Source organism: Egretta garzetta, unplaced genomic scaffold, assembly GCF_000687185.1.
Source record: "Egretta garzetta isolate BGI_Z169 unplaced genomic scaffold, ASM68718v1 scaffold454, whole genome shotgun sequence".
NCBI classification, from domain to species: domain Eukaryota; kingdom Metazoa; phylum Chordata; class Aves; order Pelecaniformes; family Ardeidae; genus Egretta; species Egretta garzetta.
The window spans coordinates 2,634,604-2,649,247 of NW_009259429.1; the positions used below are offsets into that span (position 1 = coordinate 2,634,604).

Consider the following 14,644-nt stretch of genomic DNA (forward strand, 5'->3'; position numbering starts at 1 on the left):
AGCGGCGCCCCGGGAGATGCCAGCGGGGGCTGCGGCCGGGCGGGGTTCCCAGCGCGGGGGAAGGGACCGTCGCTTCCCAAACCATCTGTGTAGCACGGGCGCTTTCCTTCCCCTCTTCTATTTCAATTTCGCCTCATCAAGGATAAATGGGATTTTTCAACTATAATGCTAATAAAAGCCCAACTTTTTGTTCCCTTTTTTTCCCCCTGGGTAAAAAACAGTGTAGGGGAGAAAGCACTGAACAAAATGCTATAGTTGGTGGCCCCTGTTAAAGACAATTTCTTGGGCTTTAGCGAGGCTTATTTTTAACGAGGCTTTTTTTTTTTTTTAAAAAAAAAAACAAAACAAACACAAAAGAAACACCCAAAAACGAAAAACGTTTTTGCAGACGGCCCGAACGATGCAACAACCTGAAGAGAGGAAAAGCCAAACCCAGCAACCACGGAGCTGCCCGCGGGGTTGCCCCTGCCTCCCTCAGCCCGGCCCGGGGCCCGCAGGCGGTGTGGCCCCGAGCGAGGGGGCAGAAGTTCTTTCCCTTCCTCAGACTCTTTTTACACCATAGATTTGGGATAAAGGGGAAAATCATCAGATATTTTAAGACTGAGTTCTCTCAGACCTGTACAGCTTCTGTAAGCTGTAAGGTTCCAGAAACCTTAACACAGAACAAAAGCTCAAGGTGTGCGATCCAATGCTTTTTATCGTCATTTTACACCCAACCCGAAGAAAAAAAAAATCTAGGCAGGTTATTTTTCTCTTTGATTTCTTTTCTTCCTAGATTCTTGCATTATTGGTGACCACCCAAAAATACAAATCAAGAACTCTACTTTCTGTATGAGTGCCTATCCAAACCTGACCATGGTTAACTTCACCAGTGAAGGAAACAAAACGTTTGTCAGTGGAAGTGAAGAATACTTCAAGTAAGATCTTTCTTTGCTTGGAGACATTACGTTCATCTCCAAAAACTGCTGTAACAGACAACAAATCACTGTCTGGAAGACTAGAAATACCGTAGTTAAGGACAGCAAATGATACCCATTTTTTATGCGTAGGAATGATGAAAGCTAAATTTCAAATGCTGGATTATTTGTGTTCTGTTCCTATGGTGCATAGTACAGCTGGGGTGTTGGCCCATGCCTGGCATTTTTATCTACTACTGCAATGCAGATAAATAAAATAATACATGGTGAGAACCACCGGAACCTTCTAGAGGAACTGCTGAGAACGCTGAAGCAAAACAAAATACTGTAGGAATTTACACTGAATTGCTGCCTGCAGTTGCTGTCATTATATTTTTTTCCTTTTTAATTTTTATTTTTAATTTCTTTTTTATTCTTAGGTACTTTGTATTGAAGATTTCAGCAGGGATTGAATATCCTGGTGAGATTAGATGGCCCTTGGCACTGTCTCTTTTCCTAGCTTGGGTGATTGTATATGCCTCCCTTGCTAAAGGAATCAAGTCATCGGGAAAAGTAAGAAAAATAGTTGTGATTGTACACTTGCAGGAAAGCAGCGTGCTGCTCTAAGGGAATCACACTCTTTAAGGCAGTGAATTACTGAAAATTATTTTCAGTAAATGGTGAAGTCTTAATCAAATGCCCCTTACCTGTCTGTGTTTTCCTGTCTAGGCAAAACATAAAAAAAAAAAAAAAGATAATTTTGGTTCAGCATTTGTTCCCTAATCTTCAGTAAGTTTAAAATGAGCCCTCGAGATGCGCTCAGCAGTAGGATGGCAAAAAAGGCGCCTTCAGCAGCCTTCCCTATTCTGTGTGGTGTTCATTAAAATTCTGCTGTCATCTCACATTTCACTGTAATCAGGGAAATTGTGATGTAAATTAAGATGTTAAGTAACATATTTTAAAATCAAAACCAAACTTAAGTTGGTCGAGCATGAGCAGTGACAGCGTGTACCCTCTTTTCCAAAGTATTTGTGTGCCATCTTTCTAAAACTCTGCCTTGATGTCACCCAGCTCCTTGCTCTGTTTCTCTGACACCACATGCCTTGCTTTCCCTCGCTCCTCAAAGCTGCAGGTTTCTGCCATGCCTCCTAATGAGATGCCCGTGCCAAGAGGGAGCGTGGCCTCTCATTGGCATGAGGTGCAGGCCCTCTGAACAGAGAAATGCAATTTTTTCTTCAGCAGCAGCACTGGTTTAAGTGGTTTGTTTTGTTGTTGTGTTTGGTTTTTTTTTTTTTTTTTTTTTTATCGCTTAGCAGTGTCTGAGACTTCTCCATCAATGCCACTGCAATTAACAGACAGGTTAGAATGTTAGATGATGACAGAGCATAAATCTAGCTTGTTTACAAAGAGTAGTCTGAAAAGATAAAAAAGCTGGAGCAAAATAACTAGATATTTCCTGGGATAAAGATAGTGGATGTGCAGAGACAGCTATGAATTTTCTAGAGCTGGGTACAGGGTTTCTGATTCCAAGCCAGCCCTTTGCATCTAGAAGGCGACAACATCTGTTGTGAGGTATCTTGGGAATTATCAGAAAATCCCAGGGGAAAGTTGAGGTATTTTTATTTTCCATACCTTAGAGTGATAGGAAAAACTGTTTCATGGAAGGCCAGAGCCAAGGAACAGAAGTTGTAGAGAAGAATGGCAGTGCTAGGTTAACGGTTGGACTTGATGATCTTAAAGGTCTTTTCCAACCAAAACGATTCTATGATTCTATGAAGAACAAGTTTGGTTTGGATGTGGCAGTAGATATTTCTTTAAGTGAATCTTTGTGGCCCAGAAATATAGTGGCTCCTTGGTGTCAGGGTTAGAAAACCTGTATTTATGCACAGATGAATTCAGTATATCCACAGCCCGAAACTGGCAACTTCTTGAAACTTCAAGAAGAAAGTTGGGAAAGCAGTTTCAAAAGTCACTTCAGCTCAGATGATTCTGGTCCCTCTAAGATTCAGAGGTTAAAGTGTAAAAGGATTTGAAATACTTCTGGGTAGAGGGTACAGCTTAACTGGTCATAATTTAGCCATTTTATTTGGCCGCAGAGAGAGCTCTGCTTGGTACTAGGTAATTATCAAGATGTTAAATACACAACCTCCGCTGTGTATTTAGACATAATGATGATTAGATCTATCTGGATCATTTCACTGACTTTTGTTTTTTGTTTTTTTTTGCATTGGGATCATAAATGTTTTCATGGTGATATGTAATTACGAAGAGGTACAAACAGTAATAAAAATTCTTTAGGCTTCGTTAAATACAAAGAAATATATAGAAAAAAATCAGAGATTTAAGTGGTATTGAATGTCATTGCTCACTGTGTTTCCATTGAGCTGTGTTAGTTTACTTGGAGCAAGGATCAAAAGTGATATATCCATTTTGCTCTCAATCCCTACTGTTCCTCTCCAGACTTTCTTTTCTGCTTTTTCTTCCCCTCTCTGTCTAGAACCCAACTCCTACCTCTGTTGCTATTGATACTATTCCTGTTTCTGGCAGCAAGAGCTGTAAAATTTCAGATTCCCTGGGAAATAACTCTGTTGTCTCTGAACCCAAGCAATTGCTTTCTTCAGGCAATAGTGCAGCACTTGTATCCCCCCCCGCCTCTTCTTATATACCCAAATAAGCCCTTTCAATACTTTTTTTTTTTGTCTGTCCAGGTGGTGTACTTCACAGCTACGTTCCCCTATGTAGTTCTCATCATCCTTCTCATAAGAGGAGTAACTCTACCTGGAGCTGGAGCTGGAATCTGGTACTTCATCACACCAAAGTGGGAGAAGCTAATTGATGCTATGGTGGGCTTATTATTGCACTTAAAACGCTGCTAGGGTGAATAATTCATACAGATTTCTTAATGCCTGTTGCAAGCGTTTTCTCTGCGCAGAAGCAGCATTGTCATCCGTGGAAACTTGTTCTTCGTCTTTTGTGGAGTGTGGTTGCCGTGGATGCTTGTTACTTGTGTGCACATGACTTTTTTTTAACGTATATTATTGTAGATACGGTATTTACATGGCATGTAATATTTCACCTGAATCTCTCAGAGTAGGTGCATCTGGAAAATACGGAATTCAAAAGGAAGTACAGGTTTTCATACGCTGATGTCTGGTGGATGCTGCCTTGACTTGAACAAGCACGTGAAGCTTTTAATAGGAAACGTAACAAACCTACCTGCATTTCTTGGGAAATGCTCTGAATAGGTGTATTATACTCATTGAGCAAAGATTGTTCTGAATAATGGATATGAGACATTAGATTAAACAAAACCAAATTATACTTCCTAAGTCCCTAACAGCATATACATTGACACAGAATGGCTGTGATCATTATCCTACCTGTTTTTTAAGAAACAAAGCTACTTGCTGTGTAGGAGAGGACAGAATTAAAGGACTTGGTACCTGGCTTTGCTCTTTAGGCATTGACTGCATGAGATAGAGCTTCAGCTCTGCTGCCTCACTTGTGAGTTTAACTGATTTCTAAAAAGCCATCTATTGCCAATGAAGCCAGTAAAGCATGTTCTAAAAATGCACATGGATTTGTGTCTGCGTAGACGTAAACCCGCCCAGGGATCATATATTTTTCTGGCATGGCACATGAGCGCCTGCGTGTTGGTCTGAAGTATCTTGAGGCAGGCTTCCGGAGACTGAACTGAGGCCTGAGCTGAGAGTTACAATTCAGACTCTATAGAAATTTAAAAGGAATTTTTAGCAATACCTCGGAAATTTACTGGTTTGGTTTTTTTTTTTTCCCCTAAGAAATTTTTTCCTCTATCGATAGCCTTGTGATATCACACCGACAGATTGATAATTAAAGCTGAAAACGATTTCCTGGATGAATTGTGCAGATCTTAATTTCCTTAATTTCTCTGCAGTAATGGGTATTTTGATCCTTTGGTGACAGGAATATTAAATCTTTTGCAAACAATACAGAAATTAATTTTGCATTAATGTGAGCATTTTTGATCCCACATCGTGCAGTAAAGGAGGTGAAAACTGATGCCTTTTGCAAAATGGGGCTGTCTGAATACACTAAGTATCTGTAAAACCCTGGGTAAGTGTTTGATCATATTCAGGCGAGCTTCTGATTTTAATTTTATTTGCAATTTTAACAGTAAGAGCTGTATATTATGCTCAGCTGGATGAAGGATTGACTGCTTGTAAATTTTGAAGTAGTGTTTAAGTAACATCTTCAAGCTGGTTAGTGTGTGCCTGCTGTACAGGTCCGCCTGACTATCTGTGGGTGGACATGTATCTCCATTTCTGCACTGTGGACTTGGGTGGAAAATCAGACTTTATAGGAAAGCTTGTAAATAGAAATACCGCTGCTTTGAACATTTCGCAAGTCATAAGTAAGACCAACTCCTTTGAAATTCCAGGCAGTTTATAAATGTTTTATGTAAATATATTTAAGGCGTTGAAGAACTTTCATAAAGTGCAAACAATGTTGTTTGGTTGTTTTGTGGTTTTATTTTTTTAAGAGAGACTTGGTTGAATGTGTCTTTTCTTCTCATGGGAGGAAACTGGACCCTGGTGTCTAAATAAACCTAACTTATGCTATGTTGTTTGATGTACACCTAATGACAGAAATTTACCCTAATTTTAATGTAATCTCACCCAAAAGTAGCACATCAAGCGACACTGAAGTTCTTAGTTTTGTCATGAAGATAAGGTATTATTTAGGACCACTGGTGCATAAACCATCAGCACCTGATACAGATTTTTCCTCTTGATTTGTATTTTCTTTGCTGGACATATTTGAACTGGTATGTGTCAAGCAATATAGTTTGAATATTTGTGCCCTCCATATATGACAAAGGTTATGCTGTCATTTTATATGGGCTCAACAAGAACAGCCCCCATCGAATGGGCAGGATTTTGCTTTTAAATGTTTTATTGACATCCATTGCTCTAAAGTTCATTTAAACTACTTGTGTGTTAAGGCCCCAACAGTAACATTTAATAGTGTTATTGATCTCTAATACTGCTTCCTGAAGCCGATGCTATTTCTTCTCGTCTATGTCTTAGGTTTGGAAGGATGCTGCCACTCAGATTTTTTTCTCCTTATCTGCAGCATGGGGAGGTCTAATTACTCTCTCTTCTTACAACAAATTCCATAATAATTGCTACAGGTATGTGAGAGTGAAACCCTTCGGTCTTAGTAAACAGGTCTTCTCCAAAACCAGTCGTCTTCCATCTTGCAGAAATCTGGTTTGAAAGACCCTCCTCTTCTCTCTTTTATTTTTTTCTTTTCTCTTTTTGTCTTTTTTCTTTTTCTCTCCTCTCCTCTCCTCTCCTCTCCTCTTTTCTTTCGTGTGTGTGTGTGTGGTATGTGTCAAGCAATATAGTTTGAATATTTGTGCCCTCCATATATGACAAAGGTTATGCTGTCATTTTATATGGGCTCAACAAGAACAGCCCCCATCGAATGGGCAGGATTTTGCTTTTAAATGTTTTATTGACATCCATTGCTCTAAAGTTCATTTAAACTACTTGTGTGTTAAGGCCCCAACAGTAACATTTAATAGTGTTATTGATCTCTCTAATACTGCTTCCTGAAGCCGATGCTATTTCTTCTCCTCTCTGTCTTAGGTTTGGAAGGATGCTGCCACTCAGATTTTTTTCTCCTTATCTGCAGCATGGGGAGGTCTAATTACTCTCTCTTCTTACAACAAATTCCATAATAATTGCTACAGGTATGTGAGAGTGAAACCCTTCGGTCTTAGTAAACAGGTCTTCTCCAAAACCAGTCGTCTTCCATCTTGCAGAAATCTGGTTTGAAAGACCCTCCTCTTCTCTCTTTTATTTTTTTCTTTTCTCTTTTTGTCTTTTTTCTTTTTCTCTCCTCTCCTCTCCTCTCCTCTCCTTCTTTTATCCTTTTGTCTTTTTTTCTTTTTCTCTCCTCTCCTCTTTTCTTTCGTGTGTGTGTGTGTCTGTGTTTGTTTGTTTCTTTTAAATATTTTGAGGGTTTGTACAGTGTATCTTCTTCCCAGGTCCTAATCTACTAGCCTCAAGAAGAGCCACAGGCTTCTTATAGTCCCTGTTGGCTCTTCATTTTCAGAACCAGCAGGTTGAGGTAGAAGGGCAAGCTGGGAAGCTGTCGACAGCTGTGAGCACTGGTATGAAATCGTGCCAGTTGGCAGCCTCTGCTGAAGAGCAGCCCATGTGTAGAATGGGATGAAGTTTGCCATCGTGAGGCCTGCATGAATTTAACACTTGATTTCTATATATGTGATTCCTGTCTCTCCTAAATGTTACTATTTTTTCCGGTTGCTCTTATTGTGGTTTTACAGGTACAAAGTTATTTCAGGCGGTAAAATTTAAAATCCCTCTTATTAGAAATCACTGGAAGTTATTTTTACAAGGAAAAAAGTCATAGTTCTGTTGGCATACTATAGTTTTTCATCAAAAGCATGCCAGATAAATGTCCGCAGATGGAAAAAACAAAAGCAAGTGGCATTAGTAGAATGTTTCACTGCTATTTTATTGTCTTTAAAGCCAATCTGGTTTCCTGAAGCAAACGTTTACTGATTCCTGCAAGGACAGAGGTGCTGATTCAGGGCAGCTAGCAGGCTTCGTAGGGACTGCTCCAAGGGCAGGCTTAAAATCTTTCCAGAATCAAGACTTTAAAGCACAGGCTTCTTGGGATTTGAACTCCCATATCCTATAGACTTCTGTACACAAAATACTTAACTTTAAAAAGAAATGTGGATCAGGATGTTAAAAAGGATTTTCAAAACAATTTCCTTATGGTGTTCAATGGTAATTTAGTACAATTATCCTAAAATATGAATAAGTAACAGTGCTGCGTACTTGGTAACTCCCACCCAGCAATTCTTTGGGTTCCATTTTTGAAAATATTTGTCCCAGGCTTTGATTTTTTAATTTTTTTTTTTGTTGATCAATGAATGTATTCAGAATATCAGGGCAAAAAATGGGACAAGTCTCGTGCTATCTGTCTGCATTCATTTAGCAATGTTCTGTGTTTTTTGGAAAATATTAATGATAATTTTGAATAAAATACGCGTTAATGAAGTATAAAAATACTACAGGTCTAATACTAAATACATGCTTTACCTATGTTAGAGAAATCTATGGGAGACTGAAGCAGAAATAATTAGAAAAGCTTAGTTACTTCTAATATTTTTATTTTTACAACACATCTTGAATACTGAAATGAAGCATGACTGCTTTTCCTTTCAGTTTTAATATTCATTACGTTCTAATATGGCAGATAAAATTGTATTTTTCAATGACATATTCATTTTAAACATCATTAAATGATGTGTAATTGCAGTAAATTTGCATAAATTCACTTCATAATGCAAACCTAAAATATTTTACTTAAAATGTGTCTGGGATTTGGAAGAAGATTAACACATGATGATTCCAAACCGAACTTCGTAATTTTTTTTGCTGTAGACCTGAAGAGTTAACCTAACCATTCCTGTTAAGAGATGCTCTGTTAGAGATTCCAGAAGTTTGCCAGCTCAGTGAGGTTCTCGACAACTTTTCAGGTCGTATTTCATTCTGTTTCTGACAAACAAATAGCAGTTGGAATAAGCAATTCTAGTCAACTTAGGAAAAAAAAAAAAAAGCCTAACCCCCCAAATAATTAAAATGAGTGACTTGTTTGTTCCTAGGTTGTAGTAGTTTAAGGGGAAGTCTTCTTCACATATTTTCTTTCACACATATTGTGAAGAAAAAATAAAAATCCTACCAAGAATGTAATAATTATGGATGGGGATCATGAGGGCTGTTTTTCTGTCAAGTCGCATGTCCTTACCCAGTATGGTGTGACGTTTCAGGTATGCATTTCTTGAGATTCCCTTAACAACAACAACAACGGAAAATTGTATCAGGGAATCCTCTGCAGATGGGCAGGTGTTTAAGTGAGCGCTGCAAAGTACGGAAAGCTCAACTCTGAAATTTTGTCTATAAATGTAAGAAAGATAAAGGAAAAAAATCATCTTACCTGCATGGTGGTGGTTAGTTCCTATGTAATACAGTGAGCAGATATCCGCATCAGGTAAAGAGTAAAACACTGCATTACAAATCGTGTCACCATTGCTACCTTCTTTGGAGAGGTCAAGAGCAGAAATGCTCATCCTCCTGCTTGGCCTGTGGCTTTCTATGTAGCGTGTGGGTGATGGAAGCTTGCACAGCTGATTCCTGGTGGTGTTGTGAAGACTTCTGTCATCTCTGATCAGCATCAAATGTACCTGAGTGTAAAAGTGTACCTTCATCAGCATTCCCACAGGATGTGTGTGCTCATGAGAGAGACTCCTTAATTGTGTACAAACCCTTCCTCACTTGCACGTGTTACAACAACGTGATGTGGCTTCTTGTGTTTTCTTTTCAGGGACACATTGATAGTCACGTGTACCAACAGTGCCACAAGTATATTTGCAGGCTTTGTCATCTTCTCAGTTATTGGCTTCATGGCAAATGAGCTCAAAGTGAATATTGAAGCTGTGGCAGACCAAGGTAGGGTACGCTGCCGTTTCATTGCTTAGACAGGCACCTGGTAGCATCTTCAGCCTTGTTGTTAATGATGACATTGATAGTGGGAATAATGGCTTCAAACTGGAGTTGATTAGTAAACCACTTGTAGGCATTTCTTCATGGGAGAAGGTACACTGGGAAGTCAAACCATTACTTGAAGCCTCCTTATCACTTGTTTGTTAAGAGAAGGAAACAAGCTGAGACTCGTTTTAAATCTTTATGTAAATGACTGATGGGGGTAGGGTGAGATGTCTCCTTCACATACTCTAAATGGTGGCTGTTTTTCTCATTTGTCTCTGCTGCTATTTGTCAAATCCTCTGCAAGGTAAAAGGTGTCTGTGGTGGTGGGAATCTTGGATGAGAGGACAGAGCTTCACGGTGTGGGGGATGGGAGAAATATGGTGCAAGAGTTTGATTGAGCTTCTGAACAGTGGGGAGCAAGGAGCTGCCTCCCTAAGGAAGTAAAGGATTTCTGAAGAACCAATCTTGGTTAGTGAAGCAATTTGGTTACACATGGGGATCTGAAACTCATTAATTCGTAGAGCTGAATGTGAGCGAGAGTAGTGTGACTGATGGAAGAATTGGTGCTGTCGTGTATGGTTTGGTATGAAGTAGCGGGAGGAGAGGAAGGGAGGAGCTGTTGGGGTAAGAATCTGAGAAGTTTAAAGGGTTGTAAAAATCTGATGGCATTATGGAGGGATAATGGTTACCTTAGTCTAGTCCTACATTTCCTGTGAAATGTGCAGCACTTTGCCTCTAAGCCAAGCAACACCCAGATCTTGAAGATCGTTTTTGAACTGTGTGAAAAGGACAAATTTTTAATAACTTTGTAATAACTCATGTAGATATTTATGATTCCCCCACCATAGCTGTTTCTGTAAGTATGTGTGTGCAAAGTGCCCTGTATTAGCTTTCAGCACAGACACGGTAATTCCCAAGCACTGAAGGGAAGTGATTAATGGCTTCTCCGTGAGCCATGGGGATGGTCCCCAATGTTATCGCCCTGATCCACAATAGCACAGAGCAAGAGGAGGCTCTGAATGGGAGAAGGATGGCAGGGTTAAAAAAAATGAATGTCGCGTATTTATGGCTTCTATCCATGACGTGTCTCACGGTCTGCACTAATGTGAAGACATAGAGTGTTATTCTGACAGGTTTGTTGTGTGGATAAATTCAATGCCACAAGATGCTACACATAGCCTGAGGTACCTGATTGACTGAGCACCATGATTCAGAAATTGTAGCAGTGAGTTGACAACAGGGGACAGAAATCAAGACAACTTTCCATAGTTTCTGTACAGTAATGTTCCTAGGTCAATCTGGACAAATTAGGCACAGAGGTTAATCTGCATTTGACATCTTTGTGGGAGATAAATGGAAAACAGACAACATGAGCTGGGGACGCAGAAACCCTGTAGTTGTAGGAACAAGAGCCAGTGAAGCAGATGAAGCATTCCATATTTTTTTTTCTTGAAAAATACTTTTTTTTGGAACTCTAATGTTTCTAATTCTTTATTAGAAATGAGCTGCTACAGGTGAAAGGAGGAGAAAAACAGAGGAGGGAACAAGATCTTGCTGCAGGTTAAGAAAACCAAAAAGGCTCTTAGTTTCTTTTCACTTATTCCTTCTCTGTAAAATGAAACATGGATAATCCCACAGAATTTGCAGGACTTCTGACCTCAGTGAGATGCAAATAAAGGTGCCGGGCCAGATTCAATTTCTGAAGCTCCTTTGGCTGGCACATGGCAGCCCAGATATTGAGGTGAGGGGAAGCTTGTGAGCTGCAGTTGTCACAGGGAGGGAGTTAGTCTGGGGCTTGCACCAGAGGAGAATTTAATAGGATGGTCAGCCAGCAAACTCTTTCTTCACAGCACGTAGAATCAGAGTGGTTTGGGTTGGAAGGGTCCTTTAGAGGCCATCTAGTCCAAACCCCCTGCAGTGAGCAGGGACATCTTCAACCAATGCAGGTTGCTCAGAGCCCCGTTCAGCCTGACCTTGAATGTTCCCAAGGATGGGGCATCTTCCATTTCTCTGGGAAATCTGTTCCAGTGTTTTGCCACCCTCACTGTAAAAAAATTTCTTCTATCTAGTCTGAATCTACCCTCTTTTAGTTTAAAACCATCACCCCTTGTTCTGTTGCTCAGGTGCTATTAAAACGTCTGTCCCCATCTTTCTCATAAGCCCCCTTTAAGTACTGAAAGGCTGCAATGAGGTCTCTTTGGAGACTTCTCTTCTTCAGGCTGAATCACCCCCAACTTTCTCAGCCTGTCCTCATAGGAGAGGAGTTCCAGCCCTCGGATCATCGTCATGGTCCTCTTCTGGAACCGCTCCAAAAGGTCCATCTCGAGTAATAGGGGATACTGCACTTGCAAACTACCATGATATCAATTTGGTGTTCACTGCCTCATGTCTTCTTTTTGGTCTTCCAGTCAGCTAAGTGGGAACAGAAAAGTTTCATTCTCATCCCCTCATTTCTGGCTGGATGTTACTATTATGTTTGAAAAACTCCATTTGAGGCCAGGTGTTTTAGGAATAACGTTTCCATTAATCTTTTTATTTTAGAATTTACCTCCATCCTGAAACAAACAAAACCCACCCCAAAATCTAAACCATGCTGTACTCACTGAAATTATTTGTAAAGAGTTCTAGTCGAAGAAGCCCTGCTTGAGTGAAGCTGCAGTGGAAGCTACAAAGGGATGGACAGTGTGGGGACGGAGGGATGTGGCTGTTAGGGGTGGTGGAGGAAACGCTTGGTTCAGATGGTTCATCTCACTGGAGATGGCATAATATTTAGCACAGGGGAGGGCAAACCCTTTCCAGTTGAGTGCTTGTTGGTGGTCTCCAAGTGAGTGACGAGTCACAGGCTGGGGCGCTCTGTTCACAGCTGTTTCAGCAGCTGTTCATGGGGATGTGAAAAAGCTGCCATGAGACAATCTGATTGTAGGGCTGTCAGTGCATTCGTAAAAGCCCGTTTAGGCCGTTTAAAAATATTTCACGACGGTGAGACTTTACTCTTCTCCATGATAGGGGGAAACAAAATTCAGTCTCGTATGAGAAGAGTACCGTAGGACAAGAGTGAATACTAGGGATAATTGCAGGCTGAGTTAGCACATTGAATTAACAGAATTAAAAAGCAGACTCAGCAAGAGGGGAAAAGAGCCAACCCTTGTCCCTCCCTACCTTTTTAATTCTAAAGTTGCATTTCTTTTTGCAGTGAAGGAGAAAACCGCAAAAATGATGATAGTCACTGTTCAGGTTTTTTAAACCTTGAATGAAATTGTTAATGGAAATGGGAAAGGATTTTCTTTTTTTTTTTTTTTTTTCCCCCCCTCCTAAAATATTAATCTGAAATAAATAGTATTTTTTTCACTTAGAATTTTCCTTTCGGGAAAAGCTCAGGTACCTGATGAACAAATAAAACACTCTTCATGGAGGGAAAGACAGGGCAATCTATTTTTGTTCTACTCTGATTAAGAACATACCACAACTGAAAAATTTTACTAGTTTAAAATGAAAGTTCAAGGTCATTTGACTTTTTTTGTTTCAACATATATAAAACCTTTGGAGTTTTTCTGGCTTTAATAGCCCTTTAGAAAGAGTTCATCTCCCCCTAAATCTCTGAAGATGGAGAGGGTGGGAGCCAGCCAGCCAGGGGAGGAGTGTTTGCCTGTGCCTGGGTGCTCCCTGCCATGTGATACCTTGGAGATTTATGAGGGGCCAAGATGCAGAGATGGGCACTTTCATATTCTATAATTAAAATTTTTCTAAAATTGCAATTAATGGGAACTCCAAGACTTAATTGAACTTCTACATGCAGGAAGCTAGTGCAAACAGAGCCTTTATCTCTAATAGTCAAGAAGAAATCTTTAATCAAGAGACAAAAGCACATGTTCATGAATACATAGTATTTCTACGTGCACCTTCCTATTGCAAAAAACCATTCTTCTCAGCACATTTTAAAGGCAGCAACACTTACTGAGTCACGGACAGTGTTATTTTTTTACCTTGTTGTTAATTTTCATGTTTGCCTTTTGTTTAGAAGGAACTCCAAGCACTTCACAACTTTCCCATGGAGATTATTTCTGCTAAAACTGTGTTTTTCTCAGTGTGTGAGAAAGTAACAGTTCTATCTCAAAGAGAAACAGCATGAGGAGCCGTGGGAAATGGGATGCAATAACCTAGATTAGAAATGGCCAGGAGAGAGTGAGTTTGGAGCCCCTTCTCATGGCGTGGGTCATGTTGTCAGTACAACTTGGCTTTCATTTGTATCTTGTCTGACAGGGAACATCCTTCAGAACATTCAAAGTGGGCACTCCTTTAGCTGGGATAAACAGAGAAGAAGTGCCATCTACTGTAATGCTACCACCACATTTCTGCAGCCTCTTCTCCCAGGCAAATCTAAGCATACTTGTAGAAATACTTATTCTTTACAGTCAATAAAAATTATAGCCCGAGATATCAAACCAACAGAGAAAGGAAAATTCCTGGTTAAGGCTTTAAGAGACCCTCATCTTGTTATTTTTTCTGCTGTGCATTTTTTCAGAATGTCTTGTGGATTTTTTTGGATTCATGGTAGTAATTACCTTGTGTCTGGTATCAGCTGTGTGCATCTGTTAAGTTCTCTCCTCCTCATTTGACCGTGTGCTGATGAGTTAATGAAGAGTATTTTCTTTTCCGTTTATCCTTGTAGTACTGAGGTGTGGATGATCGTTATGGTGGTCTAAGGCTGGGTTGCTAATTGGCAGGACCAGTGATAGGAATCTGATCACAGAGCAGGAAAGAAACACAGCTGCAGTATGTAATTTTTTTTATTTTTCATATTTGGATCAGTATATTTGTATACTGGTTAAATATGTATTCTGCAGCTTGGAAAGTAGGAATGTATGAGCGTTTTGAAACTTACAGCCAAAATAGAAATTAATAATGTGAGGCTAAATTCTACAATGGTTAAATCTTCCTGTAAATATGAGAGACTGAATTGCCAGAAGGACAGGACGTCATCCAAAGTGACCTGGACAGACTGGAGAGGTAGGCTTGTGTGAACCTCATGAGGTTCAACAAGGCCAAGTGCAAGGTCCTGTACCTGGGTCAGGGTAACCCCCGGTATCACTACAGGCTTGGGGAAGAAAGGATCGAGAGCAGCCCTGCCGAGAGGGACTTGGGGGTGCTGGTGGATGAAAAGCTGGACATGAGCCGGCAATG

General features: G+C 40.1%; 1 protein-coding gene across 1 annotated transcript in view; it reads left to right on the top strand.

Annotated features, from left to right (window-relative positions):
• SLC6A5 (solute carrier family 6 member 5) overlaps positions 1 to 14,644 on the top strand; it is a 35,175-nt gene that overhangs the window by 6,157 nt on the left and 14,374 nt on the right. Inside the window, exons 5-9 of the mRNA XM_009637087.1 lie at positions 776 to 917; positions 1,337 to 1,469; positions 3,605 to 3,739; positions 5,966 to 6,069; positions 9,300 to 9,424. Coding sequence (XP_009635382.1) covers positions 776 to 917; positions 1,337 to 1,469; positions 3,605 to 3,739; positions 5,966 to 6,069; positions 9,300 to 9,424 — 639 coding nt within the window. The remainder of the gene's footprint in view (positions 1 to 775; positions 918 to 1,336; positions 1,470 to 3,604; positions 3,740 to 5,965; positions 6,070 to 9,299; positions 9,425 to 14,644) is intronic.